General features: G+C 46.4%; 1 protein-coding gene across 1 annotated transcript in view; it reads right to left on the bottom strand.

Moving 5' to 3' along the window:
* Positions 1–3,564: 3,564 nt before the first annotated feature.
* The window catches only part of CDK2 (cyclin dependent kinase 2), a 173,745-nt gene continuing 158,212 nt past the window's right edge, over positions 3,565–19,097 (bottom strand). Inside the window, exon 7 of the mRNA XM_078686354.1 lies at positions 3,565–7,216. Coding sequence (XP_078542480.1) covers positions 7,112–7,216 — 105 coding nt within the window. The 3' untranslated portion in view covers positions 3,565–7,111. The remainder of the gene's footprint in view (positions 7,217–19,097) is intronic.

The following is a 19,097-nucleotide window of genomic DNA, read 5'->3' on the forward strand; positions in this document are numbered from 1 at the left end:
TCTTGAAACCGGGCATCCCTACGACAAGAGAAGTCGATTGATTCGAAAGAATGGAGACAAAAAGGCCTTGTTGAACTCAGTCAAAAAGTGACTGGGGGTACTTGCTCCTCCGGGATCTGTGCTTGCTGGTGGGGAAAAAGGAAGAACTGACGTCAGCGCGCGTGGGCGAGTCCAAGTAGCTCCAGCAACGTCATTTCGGCGCCAACGACGCACGCGATACCGCACTACGACGCGTACCTATGCGCAGAGGTACTCCTGACAAAAACTTTCCGGATCCAGTCTGACGCCTATGGGTAATTCTAATGTAAGGAATCTATCACTACGTGTTTCTTTCAGATTGCTGTTGCACATTTTGGTTTCCCTGTCTGCGGAACAACTCCTGTCCTAAGGGTAACAATCTGACCCAACTTCCCCATCCCCCCACCCATGCCAAGCAAATAACCACCCAGCAAAAACACAAAGTAGTAAACATAATAATTGCTCAACTTCCCAAAGCCATTAGAGGCTAAACATTTCTCAGTAATGTGAACTTTGCTGGGAATGTGGCAACACTACGTCAGCCCCGCTTCTTGAAATATAAATTTGTAGTGTCTCCAACTGTGTGTGGTAGGTACGCTATCAGGTCCAACACTCATCCATAAAGGACAGGATGCATAGGTATAACTGAAGCCAAATCATGCCAAACTTATCTGTAGATCTGCAGGTCAAGCCCGCCGCCCCATCAGTTACCCTGTAGGAAATAACTCCATGCTGGTGTTAGAGTGGACATCTCTGCTGACACTCACCAGGTGATTCCAGCGTCAGTCGCCGCGGCCAGGGCGACTGACGCTGGAATCTGGGGACCACGGTTCGATCCCCGGCTCCGGCGGAAGGTTAGCCCAGCACCATGTGACTCTGGGCAATAGCTCGCTTAATCTTCCCGACGGCCCCCCAGCGCCTAGAGACCCTTACGGGTGATTGTGCGCTTTACAAATGTGGACTTTATCCACAATGACTGTTTTGCTGTGTTCCAGAGAAGGCCTTGCAGAACCCCTGAACAGCTGTTGGGGTGTCAAAAATACACACCTTCCCTTGCACATCGACCCTCATCAGCGCTGGGTAAAGCATTCCATAAAGTATGCCTAGGTTTTGTAGCCCGGATTTAATACCAATGTAATTGCGTTGCACCATGACAGTGAAATCAGGAAATAGGGACAGGTCTGACCCCAGCCATTTTAGTGGTCCCTTTTCCTTCCCTAGCCTGAGCGCAGTGTCTCGGTCCCTTAAGTTCCGAAGTCTTGCAATTATGGCAGGAGGCCCGGGATATGCCACGGTCCCAACGATCTATGGGCACGCTCCTCTACAAATGTGGTAGTGAAAGATTCGGCTCCGAACAAATCTGTAAGCAGCCTTTCAACAAAATGGTCAAGCCACACACTGTCTATTTCGGCATCCCCATTATGCGCAGTTTATTTCTGCCCCCTCTCACTTTCATCCTCAGTCTACATGGCTAGCGTCTTAACATGCCTTTCCAGCTTTTCTACCTTTCTGTACATTTGCGCTGCGCAATCTTCAAGATCCAAAACTCTGCCTTCCGCCTCGTCCTGCCTACGCTCATGACTCTACAGGCTCTCACTCATTTTATTAAGCGCGCTAAACTTGCAATCCAGTGCCTTGAAGCCAGAACGCAGCTCCTTTAGAAGTGTTTCTGCGCTCAATCTTTCCGTATCTTCACCTGGCTCAATGGTGGGGTCCGTGGCTTCTGCTGTATGGGAGGTAGGCTCCCTCTATTATGCCTTGTCAAACAGCAGCTTGCATTGCGTAGGGTCCCTCTTAGCCATGCTTGTCCTGGTGACCACTACTTCCACTTTGGAGCAATGTGACCCTAACTGTGCCACCAGTTGTTTTCAGGGAGAAGCAGCAACGTCCAGCCAGTGATCCTCTGTACTCGGGCCAGCTTGTGGGGGGGCCAACACAGCAAACTGTAAATTACTCCTGCCGTGTCACCTCGCCTGAGGCCCAGTGGTCAACACGCGCCAAAACCCTGTGCAGTCGAGCTCCTGCAATCGAAGAGACGGAGGCGGGAAGAGAAGGGGATACACAACACTTTGCGTCTCCTCAGCACCAAACCGGGCCCCAGGGTTGCTCCCACTGCAAGTGTGAGCCAAGCTCAAGAGACCACGCACTGTACGGATTGCTCCACTGCAAACATCGCTGCCACGCTCCAGGCCGGGTCAAGGATGTTGTTGGATTCTATGAAGTGCATTAGCCAGGTGTTGACGATTTTTTCTGCGACTTTGGCAGCGAAGGGGAGGAGAGACCTGGGCCTCTGACGTTCACATCTCAACGAATGTTTGACTTCAGTAGGGGTCACTCCCCGGTGTGGACTAGTAACTTTGAACCCAACAGTATTAGGGTGAACGACAGCTGGACAGTGAGGTAAGACCTATTAGTACCTGCATGACTATTACTCAAGGACATGAATAGGGATACCTTTGGCTGCCCTGACTAAGGCCCTGAACCCTCCTTTGAGGAATCTTACCGTTGCCGAAACATGCTGGCAAAGGAGATGTAGAATGGATGTTTGCAACTTGTACTCACAGAAACATCCTCCAGTGTTTTTAATCCAGCCTTAGGTACCCCAAAATAAATGGAAAGCCTGTGGTTTACACAAAGGTTGTTTTACATAAAAAAAAAATCTAGATCCCTTGTATGACCAGAAAAATAGTTATTCTGATCTCCCGTGCAATAAGGTTGAGACCGCCATGTTAGTATCATCTTAACATGGTGGTACAGACTGGCTGATTAAGTATGCCACAAGGAGTGTGAAAGGCATTTGTCGAAATCTTATTTGCTTCCCGTTTTCCATTAGAATGGACTCTGCTATTCCAAGAAGAATACAGGAAAAGGCACTTTGCGGTACTCTAGTGTGGTTCTTTGGTCTTATGTTGGAGGGTGTATGGCAAACCGACCCTCTCAGTCTATTTGTGCAAATTAATATGGCTGTGGAGTTGAGCTCTCTCCCCATAAATAACACCAATAGGACAAGTGCCGAAAGGGTCGCACTTTGCCCAGATTGCACATCCACGGTAGGAAGTTCCCCAGGTCAGCAATGGCAAACAACTACAATCACCTCAGATAGGCCCAGTACCCCATAAGCCTGGCAGTCCCCTGAAATGGGCCTGACAGTCCTGTCAGGGTCTCAAATGAACATCCATTTCACATCTGTACACCTGCCTGGCCACTCAGGCTTTGTCCAGACCCAAAGTTCTGCACATAATTTCCCCAAAAACCAAAATGACCATTGAAATAATTCCTAGCATTCGAATGCTTCCCACCTGGTTACTCTGGCAGGCTCTGGTATTTCAGAACATTTTGGCACTTACATAATGCAGACATTTGTCTGCTGGCATACTTCAAGGCCAACACATTTATATGCTCACATACAGAGAATAGTGGAACTACGTAGCTCACGCAGTCCCTATTCACATAAGTGCTCCACAGTCTTATTGCTGCTTCTCACACTTACTAACAAATCATTCAAGTACCAAGGGCCTTCAGGTGTCTTACAGAAACAAGCACAAATACTAATAAAACTGAGTTTTTAATGAAATACAAGAGCATGAAGATATTCAACATGGCTACATAGGGACTGCACAATACAAATATTTAAAAGTTACATTCCAAAGAAAGGTGCAGGGATAATAAACTTTATAGATTAAGCAGATCTTAAAATCCTTATAGTGTGTACAACTATAGATAGAAGAGCAGTCAGCCCCACTTACTGACTGTGCGGTCTACGCAGGATCCCTATAATATTAAATAGTTTACAATTTTTGTCAGTGTCTGCCTGCATGAGTAAGGAACCTTTTCTCAGAACAAAGTGTCCAAACTGGTTTTGGTCGTGGTAAGGGGAATAGGGACAACCAGAAACAGCTGCGCCAAGTCATCCTTCTTAATGAAGGACTCGATTCCTCTGTTACAATTTTTAGTTAGCAACTGATGTTACTCTAAAGCATATTGGGCTTACCCTCGCAACAACCAAACATCAACCTCTTAAGCAGGAGACTAAACCAGTTGAACCAAACAGACTATGCCACTTATGTGGCTGTTGTCAATGGTTTATTCTCATTACAGAGATAAGCACAGTCTAGTAGAAGAAATGGCTAACTGGTAACAGTAAAGCTTTTAAATGTGTTCCGAAGGGATGGGAGGACATCACCCAATAGCTAAATAATTTAATGTCAAGGCAAAGAAACCTCACACAAAAAGATGGCCACTTTCTCCAGGAAAGTTATCAAGGAGCAAAAACAAATCTCTCCACCATCTTAACCACAAACCAAGCTAACAGAAAACTCAAGACCCAAACATGGAAAATAAAGGCAAATGCCACTCCAAGATATTACAGGCAAAGTTATCCTGCCATCCAACCTGATTATATCCAACCTAATGCAAGCAGCGCAAACTGGATTAAAAAACATAACAAAAAAAATGCATTTCTCACATCCCCCCCAAATACTTCTGCCTTTAACAGCCACTATTTTAATATATAGCAGGAAGCAGCTCATCACGGACCCTCTAGGTTTCTAAACATACACTTGGTTCCCTCTAGACAAGCAACTTAAGTGTGTATTTATGTAAGTACTAGAGCATCAACACAAACCTTAGCATTGACCAGCAGCCTAAAATTCAAACAGCATCATCTGGGGAGCCTATGCCAGTATGAGAAGACTTTGAAACCTCAACAGATGCCTCTCGTGATGTGAAATGCAAAGGGACTGGCTAGCAAGAATCTACTCCCCCCCCCTCCCCCCAAAGAATAACCATACACGAAAGGATACCAAAGAAGCAGATTTAAGAAATGCCACCTGTTTAAGGACGCAAACAATCTACTATTTCCCCAATTACAAACACGGTCAACACAAAGGAACCCAATGAAGCACTTTACTAGAGGCCCAAAACATATACTGCATGTTCACAACCTTGAGCAGAATTAAGCGGGGACAGGCCATCTGGTCACATAGTTAGGAGAGTGTATACATGACTAGAAACACCGGCAAATCCAAGCTTGTTTCCTCTAATTTTCTAGAGATTATCACCCTTAGCTCCCAAGCGGTTACCAAGAGGGGCAAGTAAAATACTGCAATAATATAGGCATTTCTCAATAAAAATGAGATTTTTTTTTTTTAAATGTTGGGCACAAATGATGTGCAAAATTAGAAGGCAAATAAATAAAACTCAGAACAAGTACACCATGTCCAATTCAATGTCTCGTTCTTTGTGGAGAAAGGGGAAGGCTACATCTGATAACAGAACCAGTCACTCGGATATAAACCTCTGGACAGGTGCAGTCTTACAAATACACATAAACCACTGGTCACTTTCTTTTCTGAATCAGCACTGCTTAGAAAACAACAAAAGAGCTAAATGGACAATCTATGTTTGGGCAGAAAAATGCCCTTAATGGAAGTTTACGGCCTGCTCACTGAGGTTGTTTAATTCCTCTCAGCGCAATGCTGGACCCTGAATAAGGAACAGTTGGACTGCTGCAGCAGTGGCTGGAAGGAGGTAGGTAAATGAGAATCAATTCAAAACTAACGGTGCCGGTATTCCTACAACACCAGCCCTTATCTAGAGAGCTTTCATAGTCATCCATGTATCGCTCACTCAAGGAACCAGAGTAAAAGAAGCTGCTTCCAGAACATACCAATCGAGTACCCTTTACGAATGCTTAATGCCTCTCAAAAAGGGGCAACCAAATGAGCTGCTAAGATCACAACCACATACCCCAGCCACTAAAACACTCTAAAACAGTCTACAGAACACTTCTGAATAGAGACACATACCCAGATCTTAGTGGGAGAAAATGAAGCAAGAGCAAATTCTGCAAGCAATTTCAAAGGCAAGACAAATGCGAACAACAGTAAGATAACTTAATTTTGTACATTTTAAAATGTGAGGGAAGACTAGATTCTGAAGTAATAGCACCTCTTCTTTACAGTATCTTTGTAGGAATACAACATGTTAACAAGAAGCATGTTTTAAGTGTTGCTTTAAGGATGGCTGATCCCAAGCTATAAATAAAGACAGCATGTAGCTGAGCTTCCAGTTTATCAGGTGTGCCCACTGCAGGAGCCTAAAGGCAGTAGGCTATGACGTGGTCATACGGAGCCCTGTGCCAACATAGCTAGTGTTCTTCCAAAGGCTAAGAATGCTTGCAATCCGTTCTCTACAGAAGTGGACAAATGCCTACTCTAAAGGGAAGTTTCACCCGACAATCAAAGAGTTGGAGTCAAGCTGTCTAAGAGCATGGTGCCAGGCCAAAATGTGCCAACACAAGGACACCAATATAATGTATTCCTACAAATATGAAATATGTTTCTCTCGGAGCAGGACTCTTTGAATATTCAATGAAACAGCCTGTGGGCCTCTGAGGGACAATGGACCACTGTGACTGAGTATAAAGAGACAGAAACATGTAAATAATAGCCGCCCCTCCCTCACTTACATTTACCTTAGCCACAAGATTAATCTAAGTGGTGCCCATAGCAAGATGAGAATAAAAGACGGCACAGATATAGGAAATTAATGTTATCAAAATTGTAAGCAGTAGCTAGGTGTTTCAAAATAGAAACCCTTCATGTGCCAGATACTGGAATCCGTAGCTGGCTTGTGGTGGTAAAAGCAAAAACATAAAAAATATATATTAAATCTAAGCTGCCAGTACTTCAAAAAGTGGCACAGCAAGCACTTGTTTCCACAAGATATTTTTTTTCTTTTAGGAAAGACTTTCTAAACAATTTTAGAGATTACTCAAACTAGCGAATCATGGTAGAAAACAGCAGGCGAAAACCTACAGACTATATGGTGCAACTGCCCGCTTGTTTGTAGTAAACAATTTGTATGAATCTAGAGCAAGGCTGTACGGTGTCCAGACTCAAGTCACCTTCTCCAACAGCATCACCTAGAAAGCCTCAAACACAGCTTTAAAAACTTCCCAGAATATGGTGCTTGTGTGGGAAACATCAGCGTAAGACCGACCATCACTTCCACAGTCTCCTGAACATACACAGTTTTGGTGCTGGGGACACCAGTCGGCGACACTTCCCCTTGGATTAAAAAGCTCCATAGCTCATAGTCTTAGATGGGGTATAGCCTTTGTGACATCACGGAAGAAAACGTGTCCGAGAGCAGACTTGGCAGATATTCGCTTGTTTGGGTCATACTGCAACATTTGCTGAAAAGAAGAAAAAAAAATGTTATAGAAACTGATGGTTTCAGACACACAGCTTCAGAAAAATGACAGATCATATGGTACATCTCTTCTTGAACCCATCATGACTAAAGCCAAGATTGAGCCTAGGAGCAGTTATTGTATACGAGTAACACTTCTAAAAATATGCAGGCCTCGGAACTTAAAGGTTTCACTAGCACCGAGAAGCGTGGTACACCTTGGGCGATAATAAATATACTATTGCTCCAATTAACCTTGAGTGAAAGCAGACAAGTTCTAAGACCAGCATCCTCCAAATGCAAACGTACCTCCCTGGAAATAAAGGTTACCATGCAGCACCCGGGAGTTGTGTCCTCGTTCAATTGTAATTTAACTGTCTTATAGAATTTCTAGGCACCTGGGAAAATGAAAGTGTGAACCCTCAAGCTCCCAATTCCAAGCCCTAGATACAGAGAATATCAGATTTATGGAGTGAGAGCAGTAAAAGTCCATACGCAGACAATATTTCTGGAGGTAGAAAGGGAAGGTCATGGAGGAGATGGTGCTGCTGTGTATCTAACAGTTTCCCTGGGAGTATAGTCAGGCTGCAAACATCTTTTAAGGTGCTCAGACTTATCCACAGAAAAAGCTTGATTCTTCTCATGGTCATCCTCCAATGTCCCTTCAATATTCAGCAAATAGTATCCGAACTCAGCAATGCGCATGGAAAAACCTGAGTGCCTCTTAAACATAAATATAATTTTCAAGTCCTATGCTAGACCAACACTGGGTTAAAGAGTCCTTCCAGCGCTCCTCAAATGTAGTCATATTTGCTTCCACTCTCCATCACTTTCAAGCCACACAGAAACTTCATATGGTGAGATGTTTCCAGTTTATTAAATACCAAAAATCAACATGCTCCATACAAACAACACAGCGGTACAAAAGGGGGTGGTGATGGACGGAGCATCTGAACCAATCAAACACTCACACCCAGTCAAAAGATCTGGGTTTAATCCATCACCATTCTTTAGCCCACTCTGCCACCCCAGTTCAGACATGGCCATATGCAAATCAGTCTGACCCTGTGCCTCATGGGAACAGTCCAGCCCGAACTGCCAAGCCATACCTTCCCTGGAAACAAGCTTCCGAGGACCGGTTTCTGGCATTACACCCGTCTTCAGCGCGGCTTGCTTGAATCCAGTGACAAATTGAGGAAGGGACTCACGTCTGAGCATACCCTGCCACACTTATGGCAAACAAAGCGGTACAAAAGGGGGTGGTGAAGGACGGAGCATCTGAACCAATCAAACACTCACACCCAGTCAAAAGATCTGGGTTTAATCCATCACCATTCTTTAGCCCACTCTGCCACCCCAGTTCAGACATGGCCATATGCAAATCAGTCTGACTCTGTGCCTCATGGGAACAGTCCAGCCCGAACTGCCAAGCCAAGCCTTCCCTGGACCGGAAACAAGTTCCGAGGACCGGTTTCTGGCATTACAGCCCGGCTTGCTTGAAACCAGTGGCAAAGTGAGCAAGGTACTCACGTCTGATCATACCCTGCCACACTTATGGCAAACAAAGAGGTACAAAAGGGTGTGAGTGTTTGATTGGTTCAGATGCTCCGTCCATCACCACCCCCTTTTGTACCGCTTTGGCCGCCATAAGTGTGGCATGGTATGCTCAGACGTGAGTCCCTTGCTCACTTTGCCACTGGATTCAAGCAAGCCGGGCTGAAGACGGCTGTAATGCCAGAAACCGGTCCTCGGAAACTTGTTTCCGGTCCAGGGAAGGCATGGCTTGGCAGTTCGAGCTGGACTATTCCCATGAGGCACAGGGTCAGACTGATTTGCATATGGCCATGTCTGAACTGGGGTGGCAGAGTGGGTTAAAGAATGGTGATGGATCAAACCCAGATCTTTTGACTGGGTGTGAGTGTTTGATTGGTTCAGATGCTCCGTCCATCACCACCCCCTTTTGTACCATACACACAACACAGCATTTCCACTTTGTGATGTATCTAAACATTTCAGTGACAACTAATCCAGTAAAATGGTGCCCGGAGACATTACAAAGTCAGATTCGGAATGAAGCACAATAGTGCTGGTGTTGTGGTAGTGGCAAAGGAGGAGCTTGCAGTTGCCGGTGTCAATGGATCTGGTAACAAAATACCAACACTAATACTTTCGCATGTCTAGAAATATGACAGAACAGATGGTATAAAAGCAGATATTGCGACCGACGTAAGACCATGGAGTTCAGAGTGCCCGCAACTGAATGATTAAACAATGTGTGCTGTGGAGAAATGAAACCGCTGACGATTGAGTCCAAAAGATTAATGTCAGGGTGGAGCGAGGCCGGCAACAACGTAGAATACAAAGGCAGGAGCTTATGCGCCTATCAGCAGCCTCAGTGCCATTTCTCCTGCTTCAATTCGATCCGGCAGCACCTGAACAGAGGGACCCCATACCGGAGATGCTGGGGGCATGCGCTTGGTAAAGCGTACAGACACCGTACTGAGGATGATTCCATCCGCTCGAAAGTGGTGAGCGAGCAGCCAAGATGGCGCCGGCTTGGAACTAGGCTGTGCAGCATCGAGGGGTGGAGCGGCGAGAACTAAAAAGCGGAGATGGCTGAGGGGACGATCGACACAGCCTGCGAGTCAGCGGGAGCCCAGGTGGCAACACAGAAAAGAATCCGGCAGGATTGAACATGAGAGCGGTCTCTGTGGCAGCAGATGCATGGGGCCGCATACACAAGTGAAAAATGGGGGTGGGGGGTCTGTCTCCCGATCACATCATGCCCAATGAAACATGCGGCAGCCAGGGGCACGGAGGATAAGGGGAAGAGCCGGCCCGGCATTATTGGATTATAGTGTTGGACAGTGTCAAAGTGGGTCGCTGGACTGCCCCACTGATGGATCTGGTGGAGCCCAGGACAAACACATGGCACAAGTTGACGATAGGTGCCAGTGTGTGACATAGGAGCTCACTACAAATACAGACAGCGGATCAAAGAGTCTGCCACTATACTTCGCCGGTGAACCCACTCTGGGAGTCTGGAGGAAGCAACGCCCTGGGCAGGTGGGACAAGGCCACACCTTCACTAACAGTGAGCACAAAAGACGAATGTGTGTACACCTGGGGAGCTGAGGAACTTCCGCCCCCGCTCCCCCATCCCCCTTGTAGAGGGAGGAGGGCCACACCAGCCTGCTATGCCGGGGGACAACAATTGATGACAGATGGGGAGATCCAGCCCCAGGGGTCAACTGGGTAGCAGTGGAACTTGTGAGTCACCCCAAATGACAGACATATTGCTATGTGGTAAGAACTGACCTCAGCACAAGGGACAGACCGAGATATTTCTCAAACGTTGGAATTGGACCGATGAAACTTGAGCGTGCGAGAGCTCTGTAGGGTGCTCACAGACTGAACACACTTCTATATGCAACCAGCAGCACCTGGAAAAGTAAGTCACTTACAATGGTCAAGCCACGCAGCGCAAAGGGCCCCACGGAAGCAGAGGACCACCTGCAGAGATAAAACGACAATGCCTCCTTGGCAGCACACATGGCCGCAATCCTGGAGGCCACAAAAGACACAATTACATCACTGGAAAAACAGATCGCTGCGGTGGCAGGAGAAGTGGGTCTACTGCGGGATGACTATAAGCAACTTGTTGATCGGGTCAAAGAGTCTGAGGATCACCTGGAGACTGGCCTCCCACAGGTAAACGAACGTACTCAAATTCTCTGCTATGGAGAGAGAAGTGCAGCTGCTGGCGAACAAATTGGAGAATGCACAGGGTAGATCCCGGTCAGCATAATGTCTGGCTGGTTGGGGTGTCGGAAAGGGCAGAGAGACTATTCGTAAAACTGTTTGTGGAAGAATAGCTGGCAAAGACAGTTTTATAGGGTAAACCTTCTAGTTTCTTCTCCATAGAAGGGCACAAAGAATTACAGCATTCCCATCACCGATCGGGGGAAACCACCGGCAAATTAAAGCATATGTACATGGTCCCTAACAATTAATGGTAAAGAACTGAATCTCTACCGAGACTATACTCATTTAGTTCAAAGACAAATAGCGGTGTTCATGCCAGTAAAGAGGATGATGAGATAGCTGGACATAAGTATGTGCTTCTTTACCTGTCGAAGCTATGGGTAGTGCAAGGAGGGCAGACCTACTTCATCACAATGCCACAAGAGGCCTGGTCCTGGTCGAGACCCAGGGCCTCTAGTCCGGCATGCCACGCAGAAAGATGGTGACCGGCGGCATCGAAACGCAGGAACACAAAAAGGAAAAATACGGCCTCACCAACCAAAAGACCTATTAAAGCGGCACAGGAGGAGAACACCGTACTGGAGATCGAGCAAAGGAGTGAAGTCCTTGGTAACAATAAATGGAGACCCCTCTTCTGAGGGTGAGGGCATCGCCCAGAATGTACGGAAATGGAGCATGACACAGAAAGTGACCTGCTGCCTAACGTAACACCCATGACGTCGGAACACTTGGGATAGCAGAGGCCTGATCGGATGAGAGTTCTGTTGCAAGAGAGACTTACTCTGGGGCGAGGGAGCCCACTTCCGGGATAGAGAATGTCTGGGATAATATGTGGACACTTGGACTGCCGGGCTACAGTGGCCTCCGGTTGCACCACAGCAGCAGAACCACGAAAAGTTTTCAGTTATGGTTTTTGGACCAGGTGTTTAGTGTTGGAGGGTTGGTTAGTTTTAAAACCAAGACACCGTAAGGTAAGGTCGGGGGTAGTTAATAGAGTAGTTTGTAATTCTTTGAAACAGCACAGTACTGGGGGGGGACCTCGCTTAGTTTGCCCTCTTGGACCAAGTATGAACAGGGGAAGGAAGTTACACACTCCTCATGATACATACACAACACTTAACGCTGTTGACCAGGACCGTTAAAGGCCTGGGATACAAAGTAAAGAGAGGTTTGGGTACAAATCTGACATAGTATACTTGCAAGAGACACGCCTCACTGATGGGCAACACCGTAGTATGGGGAGGGAAAGCAAATACAAATTGGCCATGCAAAATAAACCTTCGGTTCAAGGGCGGTATTCACTCTTCTCAGAAAGACGCTCTTGTTCCATATATTATGCACATTAACAAACACAAGGGGGTAATACCTGTAGATCCTGGGAGAACAGGAGGGCGTAACTCTACTACCGGTCAATGTACATTTACCTCCCAGACTCCAGATGGAAACCTCCAGACAGTGGGTGGCTTGTTTGTAGAAGCTCCCCTGGCACACACGGTGATAGGTGGTGACTTTAACCTTGCTCTAGACATGCAGCTTGACAGAATGAGTTAGAGACTGGAGGGGGAATGGACCAGAGGGAGGCTGGAGGGATTTACCCAAGCAATGTGATTGTGTGATGTCTGAGGGCCCCACACGCTAATCAGAGAGGATACTCTCCCTACTCTGAGGCGCACAATATGGACTCTACGTTGGATTACTTTACCACAAGCGACTCACTTTCTAGGTTCGGCACAGTAGAGTATTTAGCCTGGGGAAAAGCAACCACTCCCCCATACAAGAAACACTGTCTATTAATGTGCGGCCGTCTCGATGGCAATGGCGGATTAAAACATAGTACCTAACGAAGGAGATTGAGGTAAAACGCCTAGGCAAGGCCTCTAAGCGTCAATTTGAGGAGAATAAAAACATGGTACTGAGTCATATCACATTGTGGAGGCGTACAGGACCACACAGGTGTCATTGTGGGGGTGGCGGGCGGAGGGGGCACTGGGGATCGGATGGAGAGATGCTATAGAATGGCCACACTAGAAGATTTGACAGAGGGAATATGTGGAATTGCCTACGTCCTCAGGGAAGAAAGAGGGACTGAAAAAGAGCCTAATATCAGGCAGTTGCAAAGCACAAGGCTCAAACAGCATATCTTGCAAAACAAAAAAGCATATGAAGCGGGTAATAAAGCAGGGAAACTACTGGCATGGCTTGGGAGCAAGGAAAGGGAAAATATGTCTATCAGAGAGTTTAGGGCAGTCTCGTGAGACATGCTGAGAAGGAGGCGTCTGGAGATTGAGGAGGAGTTTGCTAGGCAAAGATTGTTATTGCACACACCTGCGAGATTTGGAACAGGATGTACAGGTATTTATTGGTGATTGCTCAATACTAATCAAACACTGCCAAGCAACTAGTTTAAACATTACTGATTAAAAAGTCCTCACTAGCTTAAATCTTAAACACACAAAAATCACAGTATTTAAAAAACAGATTAGGTCAATAAGGAAATTACTGAACATAAGGACTTTATAATGCAGAATATCATTGATAAACTAGAAAAACACATAAAATTCTCACATCAAAAAGTCTACCCTATATCAAAGAGGGCTATAAAAAGAGGTTAGATTCCGACCAGGATTCCTTGCTAAGGAACACATCTGAATCCTCCTATTCAGATTCCAACGCATGGTCGAGGAACAACTCTACCCAGAGTAGGAGAGGAAGACGAAGACAATGTGCTAGAGGAGGCTTTTACAACTCTTCTTTACCTGGAAATCAGATGGTGTTTTGGCCTGGACCCTTTGGGCCACAACCCAAACAAGGCCCACAGAACCCACAAATTACACCCTTCTACCAACCATACCAGCATTTTTTAGGCAGGGGTGGAAGGAGAGGCAGACGAGGCAGAAGGGGCGGGCAAAGGGTCCAATGGGAGACAAACGACAGGGAAAGGGTGAAGACCCGCAGCTGCACATGGGACAACTAGCAAGAAGGTCCGAGTTACCAGCAGACGCAGTGGTCAATTCAACTTCAGAGGAACTAACAAAAACAGAAATTGCAGTACTTAACGGCTTGAGGTTTGTCCCCACCACACATGTTTAGGTTTAAAACACAACTTGAACTAGCAGAATTCTTCCACAAAAAATGCATAAAAGCATACTTTCATCAATCATCATACAAAGAAACCCATGATTGCCATAAAAATCTGAAGATCAAATCTTGATTCCCCCCCTCCCAATATCGTACATTCCACTTGCTGTACTAGCTTTCAAGGAAGTAGTCACATAAGAGGTAGAAGAACTACAACCGAATGGAAGAACCTTTCAGAATCTCACCAGTCAGGAAAGAACAGCTCTCAGCTCCCTTGAAAAGAAATCCCAACTGGTAATAATACCAGTCGATAAAGGTGAAGCCATAGTAATACAGACTAGCGACGCCCACAGAGGAGCCTACCTCACTCTCCTACAAGACAGAAGGAAGTATAACATTCTGAACACGGACCCTACACCATGTCAAATTAATCTAATCAAGCGACTTAGAGATGAAGGGCTGGAAAACGAATGTATTACAAAGAAAAAAACAAGTTACTTACCTGTACACTGTGGTTCTCCAGTATTGATATCTTTCATAGATTCACATGCTTGTATCTTCCCCGTCGTCATGGTGGGAGTCTCACGGTATAATAAATAGATAGCAGTACAAAGAAAAAACTGCACCGGTAACATAGAAAATGCCTTATACTTAGTAACCCAATACCATCATAATATGGTCTAAACACTGACGAATGAGAAGCCAGCCCTGAGATCACAATCCCCAGCAGAGCCACCATACCTCAGATTTCCAGCCCAAGTGTGAGCCAAGAGAATGTCAAGAGGTAAAAGTGTTCTACCTTAGAAATGGCGAGGTGGGCGGGTCGCATGTGAATCTATGAAATAAATCAATACTGGAGAACCAGTGTACAGGTAAGTAACTTTTTTTTCTCCAGTATTGAATCTTTCATAGATTCACATGCTTGTATCAGAATAGAAATCAGTATCTCCTCCATGAAAGGAGTTTCTCAGGTAGAAACTATTTTCAAATCAGTAAATATATTCTTTACACAATAATACCAGAAACTTATAAATAATATATTGGATTGTGTGTCTCAGCATGTACAATAGAGACTCGTACGATTTAAACAACAAACATTCTGAATCTTACGATCACCAAAAAAACATAAATGAAACAATACCTTTAAACAGTTGCCGCAGCACCGCTTGTCCCTCTGCTGAATCGGTCTTCCATGCTGTGTCAAGACAGTAGTGTATGGTAAATGTATGGACATTTGACCACGTTGCCGCTCTGCAAATGTCCAGTAACAATACTCCAGCAAACAATGCGGCAGAAGTCGCCATTTTTCTTGTCGAGTGAGCTCGAACTGTCTAGGATAAAGGCCTTCCAGCCTTTTGGTGACAGAACACAATAGCCGAGGCTATCCATCTGGCAATACTCGATCTTGACAGAGCCAAACTTTTCCTGAGAGCAGCATACGCAATCAATAGTCTATTTGTCTTTCTAAAGGATTTTGTCCTGTCTATATAGAATTAGACATCTTTTAATATCCAATGCGTGAAGAGCTCGTTCTGCTACAGAAGATGGATCTTTAAAATATGTAGGTAAAATTATAGGCTCATTGAGATGAAAGGACATTGGAACTTTTGGAATTAATTTCGGCTTCGTTCTGAGAAATACTCTGTCTGCTTTAAACTGTAAAAACGATTCACTGTAGAAAAAGCCTGAATCTCACCGACTTCTGGCTGACGTCAGAGCCAGAAGCACAGCCCCTTTCCAGGAAACTAATTTTGTGTCAGCCTTGTAAATTGGCTCAAAAGATGGCTTCATCAGCTGCGTAAAGACTGTTAAGCTGTCCCAGCACTAACGGTCGTTTAATTGGACGGAATTTTCTAAAAAAGACCTTTCATGAATTCTTTAATCACTCTCTGTGACCAAAGCGACGTCTGAGACGGCCTTCTGCGATATCTTGCGATTGCCGCCAGATGCACCTTCACGGATGCGTGAGATAGCCCTGCTTTGGCTAAAGCCAAGAGATATGGAAGGATCTGATCTGGAGATGAAAGCAAGGGATGTACCGCTTGATCCAGGCACCATTAACAAAACCTTTTCCACTTTGCGGCATATGTTTTATTGGTAGACACTGCCCGAGAGTGAAAGAGAATATTGCAGCTCCTGAGGGATATTTAGAGATTTAAATTCGTACTCATGAGGTTCCAAGCTGATAAATTCAGTAACTCCAATTGAGGATGAAGCACTTGACCTTTGTCCATTGAAATCAGCTCGTGCCTCAAGGCAAATTGCACCCAGGGAGCCACCGACATCTGTAGGAGCTCCGAGAACCAGAACTGCCTCGGCCAAGCCGGGGATATGAGAATTAAGTGACATGGTTCCAATCTCATTTTCCTGAGAAGCTTTGGGATCAAAGGGAAAGGAGGAAATGCATACGCAAACATCCCGGTCCAGCGAAGGTGGAGAGCATTCCCCTATGAGCCTTGTTGAGGGAAATCTGCTGGCAAACTGTTTGCATTTTTTTGTTGGTTCGAGTGGCAAACAGGTCTAATCCTGGACTGCCCCAGAGTTGGAATATTTGCAATGTTTGACTGCGATCCAGTTCTCATTGATCTGCTGAGCGAATCTGCTCGTGAATCCCTGGGACATGTTGAACTTGTAGAGTGATATTGTGCCTTAGAAGCCACTGCCAGATTTCTTGGGCTTGTGCCGAGAAGGGTTTTTATCTTGTGCCTCCTTGCTTCAGCAGATAAAACAGTGTTTGTACTGTCCGTTCTGACTAGAACTGGGGAATTCTAAGTGGTTGGTAGAAATGCTTGAAGGCCTAAAAACACTGCTTTGAGCTCTAACAGATTAATGTGCAACTTTGCTTCCTGATTGTTGCAATGGCCTTGAATTTCCAGATCCTGTAGATGTGCTCCCCATACCTTTAAGGAGGCGTCCGTTGTCATCACATAACTTTGTGGTTCGAAAAGAAGTCCTTCTTAAAAAAAAAATCTCAGCCCCCACCATGACAGAGCTTTCTTCATTTTTTATTTAAAAAAAAAAAGACCTTTATTGTTCGACATACAGTATACACAGCGCTGTAGCTTACAACCCAGCCGGGCCAGCCGCAGTGAAAGACCATTGTTTTGGGTGGGATAAGGGAACACCGCTTCAAGGCCGACAACCCTGGGGTCCGGCAGCGTATATCAGTACATCACATATCACTGTAATCATGCAAGCATTCGATGTCACGTAAGTGTGTGGTCTATGGGTTTTCCTTATTTAGTCAGCGGACCAGAGTAGCTGCGCTGAACCAACCCTCATCAACAGCAGTTGCAACTTTCGAACCCGCTATATCTTACATGTGTCATTGGTAAGTGTCTCTGTGCGGGTCGACATTCAGACGGGTACGGTTTCATATGAACGAGTGATGTGGGTGTGCAGCGCCTAAGCGTGTTTGGGGCGTATAACCGCCTTGTTTGCCCATTCCCGTGGAAATAGTTGCTCTGCATCTCAGCGCCCAGGAGAGGTGTCCAATTCTTAGCTGTCACATCCGAGGGTGCCATGAGGCTCAGATGGTATGAGACGTAGAATTGTATGTGTACGGATACGGTCTAAGAGGATATAAAACCAAATCTATAATGAACTAAAAAACAGGAACATGAGCTATATAGGAGGCGGGTAGGGGTAAGTATGGGCAGAATTCACCATAATGTCGAGAGGGGGGGGGATCGGAATCAGCGTGTCAGCCGTGTCTCACGGGGTAGGTAGGCAGGAGATCGGGGGGGGGGGGGGGGGGGGGGGGGTGGGACAATGCAGACTGTTCACGAGGCAGTGTTATATTGGGGGGGAGGGAGTCCCCAAGTGTTCGTTAGGCGTGGCATCCCGGTGTAGTGTCTGGGCCTTTGTTGCAGCGTCTCTTACTGTGGCGCGCGTTCGGGAGTGGGTCTGGCAGTCGTCAGTGTGAAACAGTAAAACGCATGTCAGACAATGTGCTCTGCGTATTGGTCAGCTGGGTGGTGTATGGTGCATCGTGCATGATTCGCAGGAACGCGCATTAGGGAGTGGGGGGGAGACGGTACATAATATCTCACATAACTCCCTGCTCCACACATTTCTGTTTGAAGGAATGTAGTATGTCTTCCCATTGTTGTGCGATGGGGAACTTTCTGAGCCCTGCTGTCTCTTCCCGCTTCAGGACGGAGCTCTCAGCCCCTGCCCAGTTAGTTAGCGACAGACACCAGTGTCGGAGGTGTGGGGGCATGGCCGCTTTCCACCGCTTGGTAAGTAGTCTTTTAGCCGTGATAAGCCCAAGATCCCAGTATCTAGTCTGGACTTTATTCAGTCTTGTGCGTTTGTACAAGCCCAATATACAGGCATCCCACGTGCGCGGCACTCGCTCCTTGGTACAATGTCCTAGTAACCCGGTCACTCCGTCCCAGTACTGCTGGAGGGCGGGGCAGAGCCAGAGCATGTGGAGGAGATCTGCGCCTAGAAGGGAGCAGCGGCCGCAGGCAGTGTCTGTGACTGAAAAATACTTATTTATCTTGCCCGGGGTGAGGTACGCGCGGTGCAATATGTAAAACTGTATGATTTTGAAGCGAGGGCTGCGGGGGATGTTCACTGGGCCAGCTAGAATCATAGCCCACTCTTTATCCGTCCAGTCCCTCCCCCTGTCAGTTGCCCATTTTTCCCTCAGGTGTATGGTTGTCGGGTGTGTGTGTAAAAGGAGTGCTTGCGTTAACCAATGAATAATGTGTGTGCCGTTGCTCATGACATGAAGGTACTGTAGGAAGTGGTGTGTTGGTGGCTCACTCGACATGTCTCCCCAAGCGGTAGTCAATGCATGAACGAGGGACGCGTGAGTTAGGAACTGTCCAGCCGGGAGGGATGTATCTCTCGCGAGAGTTGCAAACGGGAGGAGGGCGCCGTCAGAGTAAAGGTCGCCCAACGTTTCCACCTCTGCGGTGATCCAGCTATCCAGCCTCACAGTGGTTAGGGTCCCCGCCGCTGTCGGAGTACCTAATAGTGGCAATATCGGCGCATATGGAGTCGTCGCTCGCGTTAGACGCAAGCAGCGGAGG

The sequence above is a fragment of the Lissotriton helveticus genome, chromosome 1_1 (assembly GCF_964261635.1).
Source record: "Lissotriton helveticus chromosome 1_1, aLisHel1.1, whole genome shotgun sequence".
NCBI classification, from domain to species: Eukaryota; Metazoa; Chordata; class Amphibia; order Caudata; family Salamandridae; genus Lissotriton; species Lissotriton helveticus.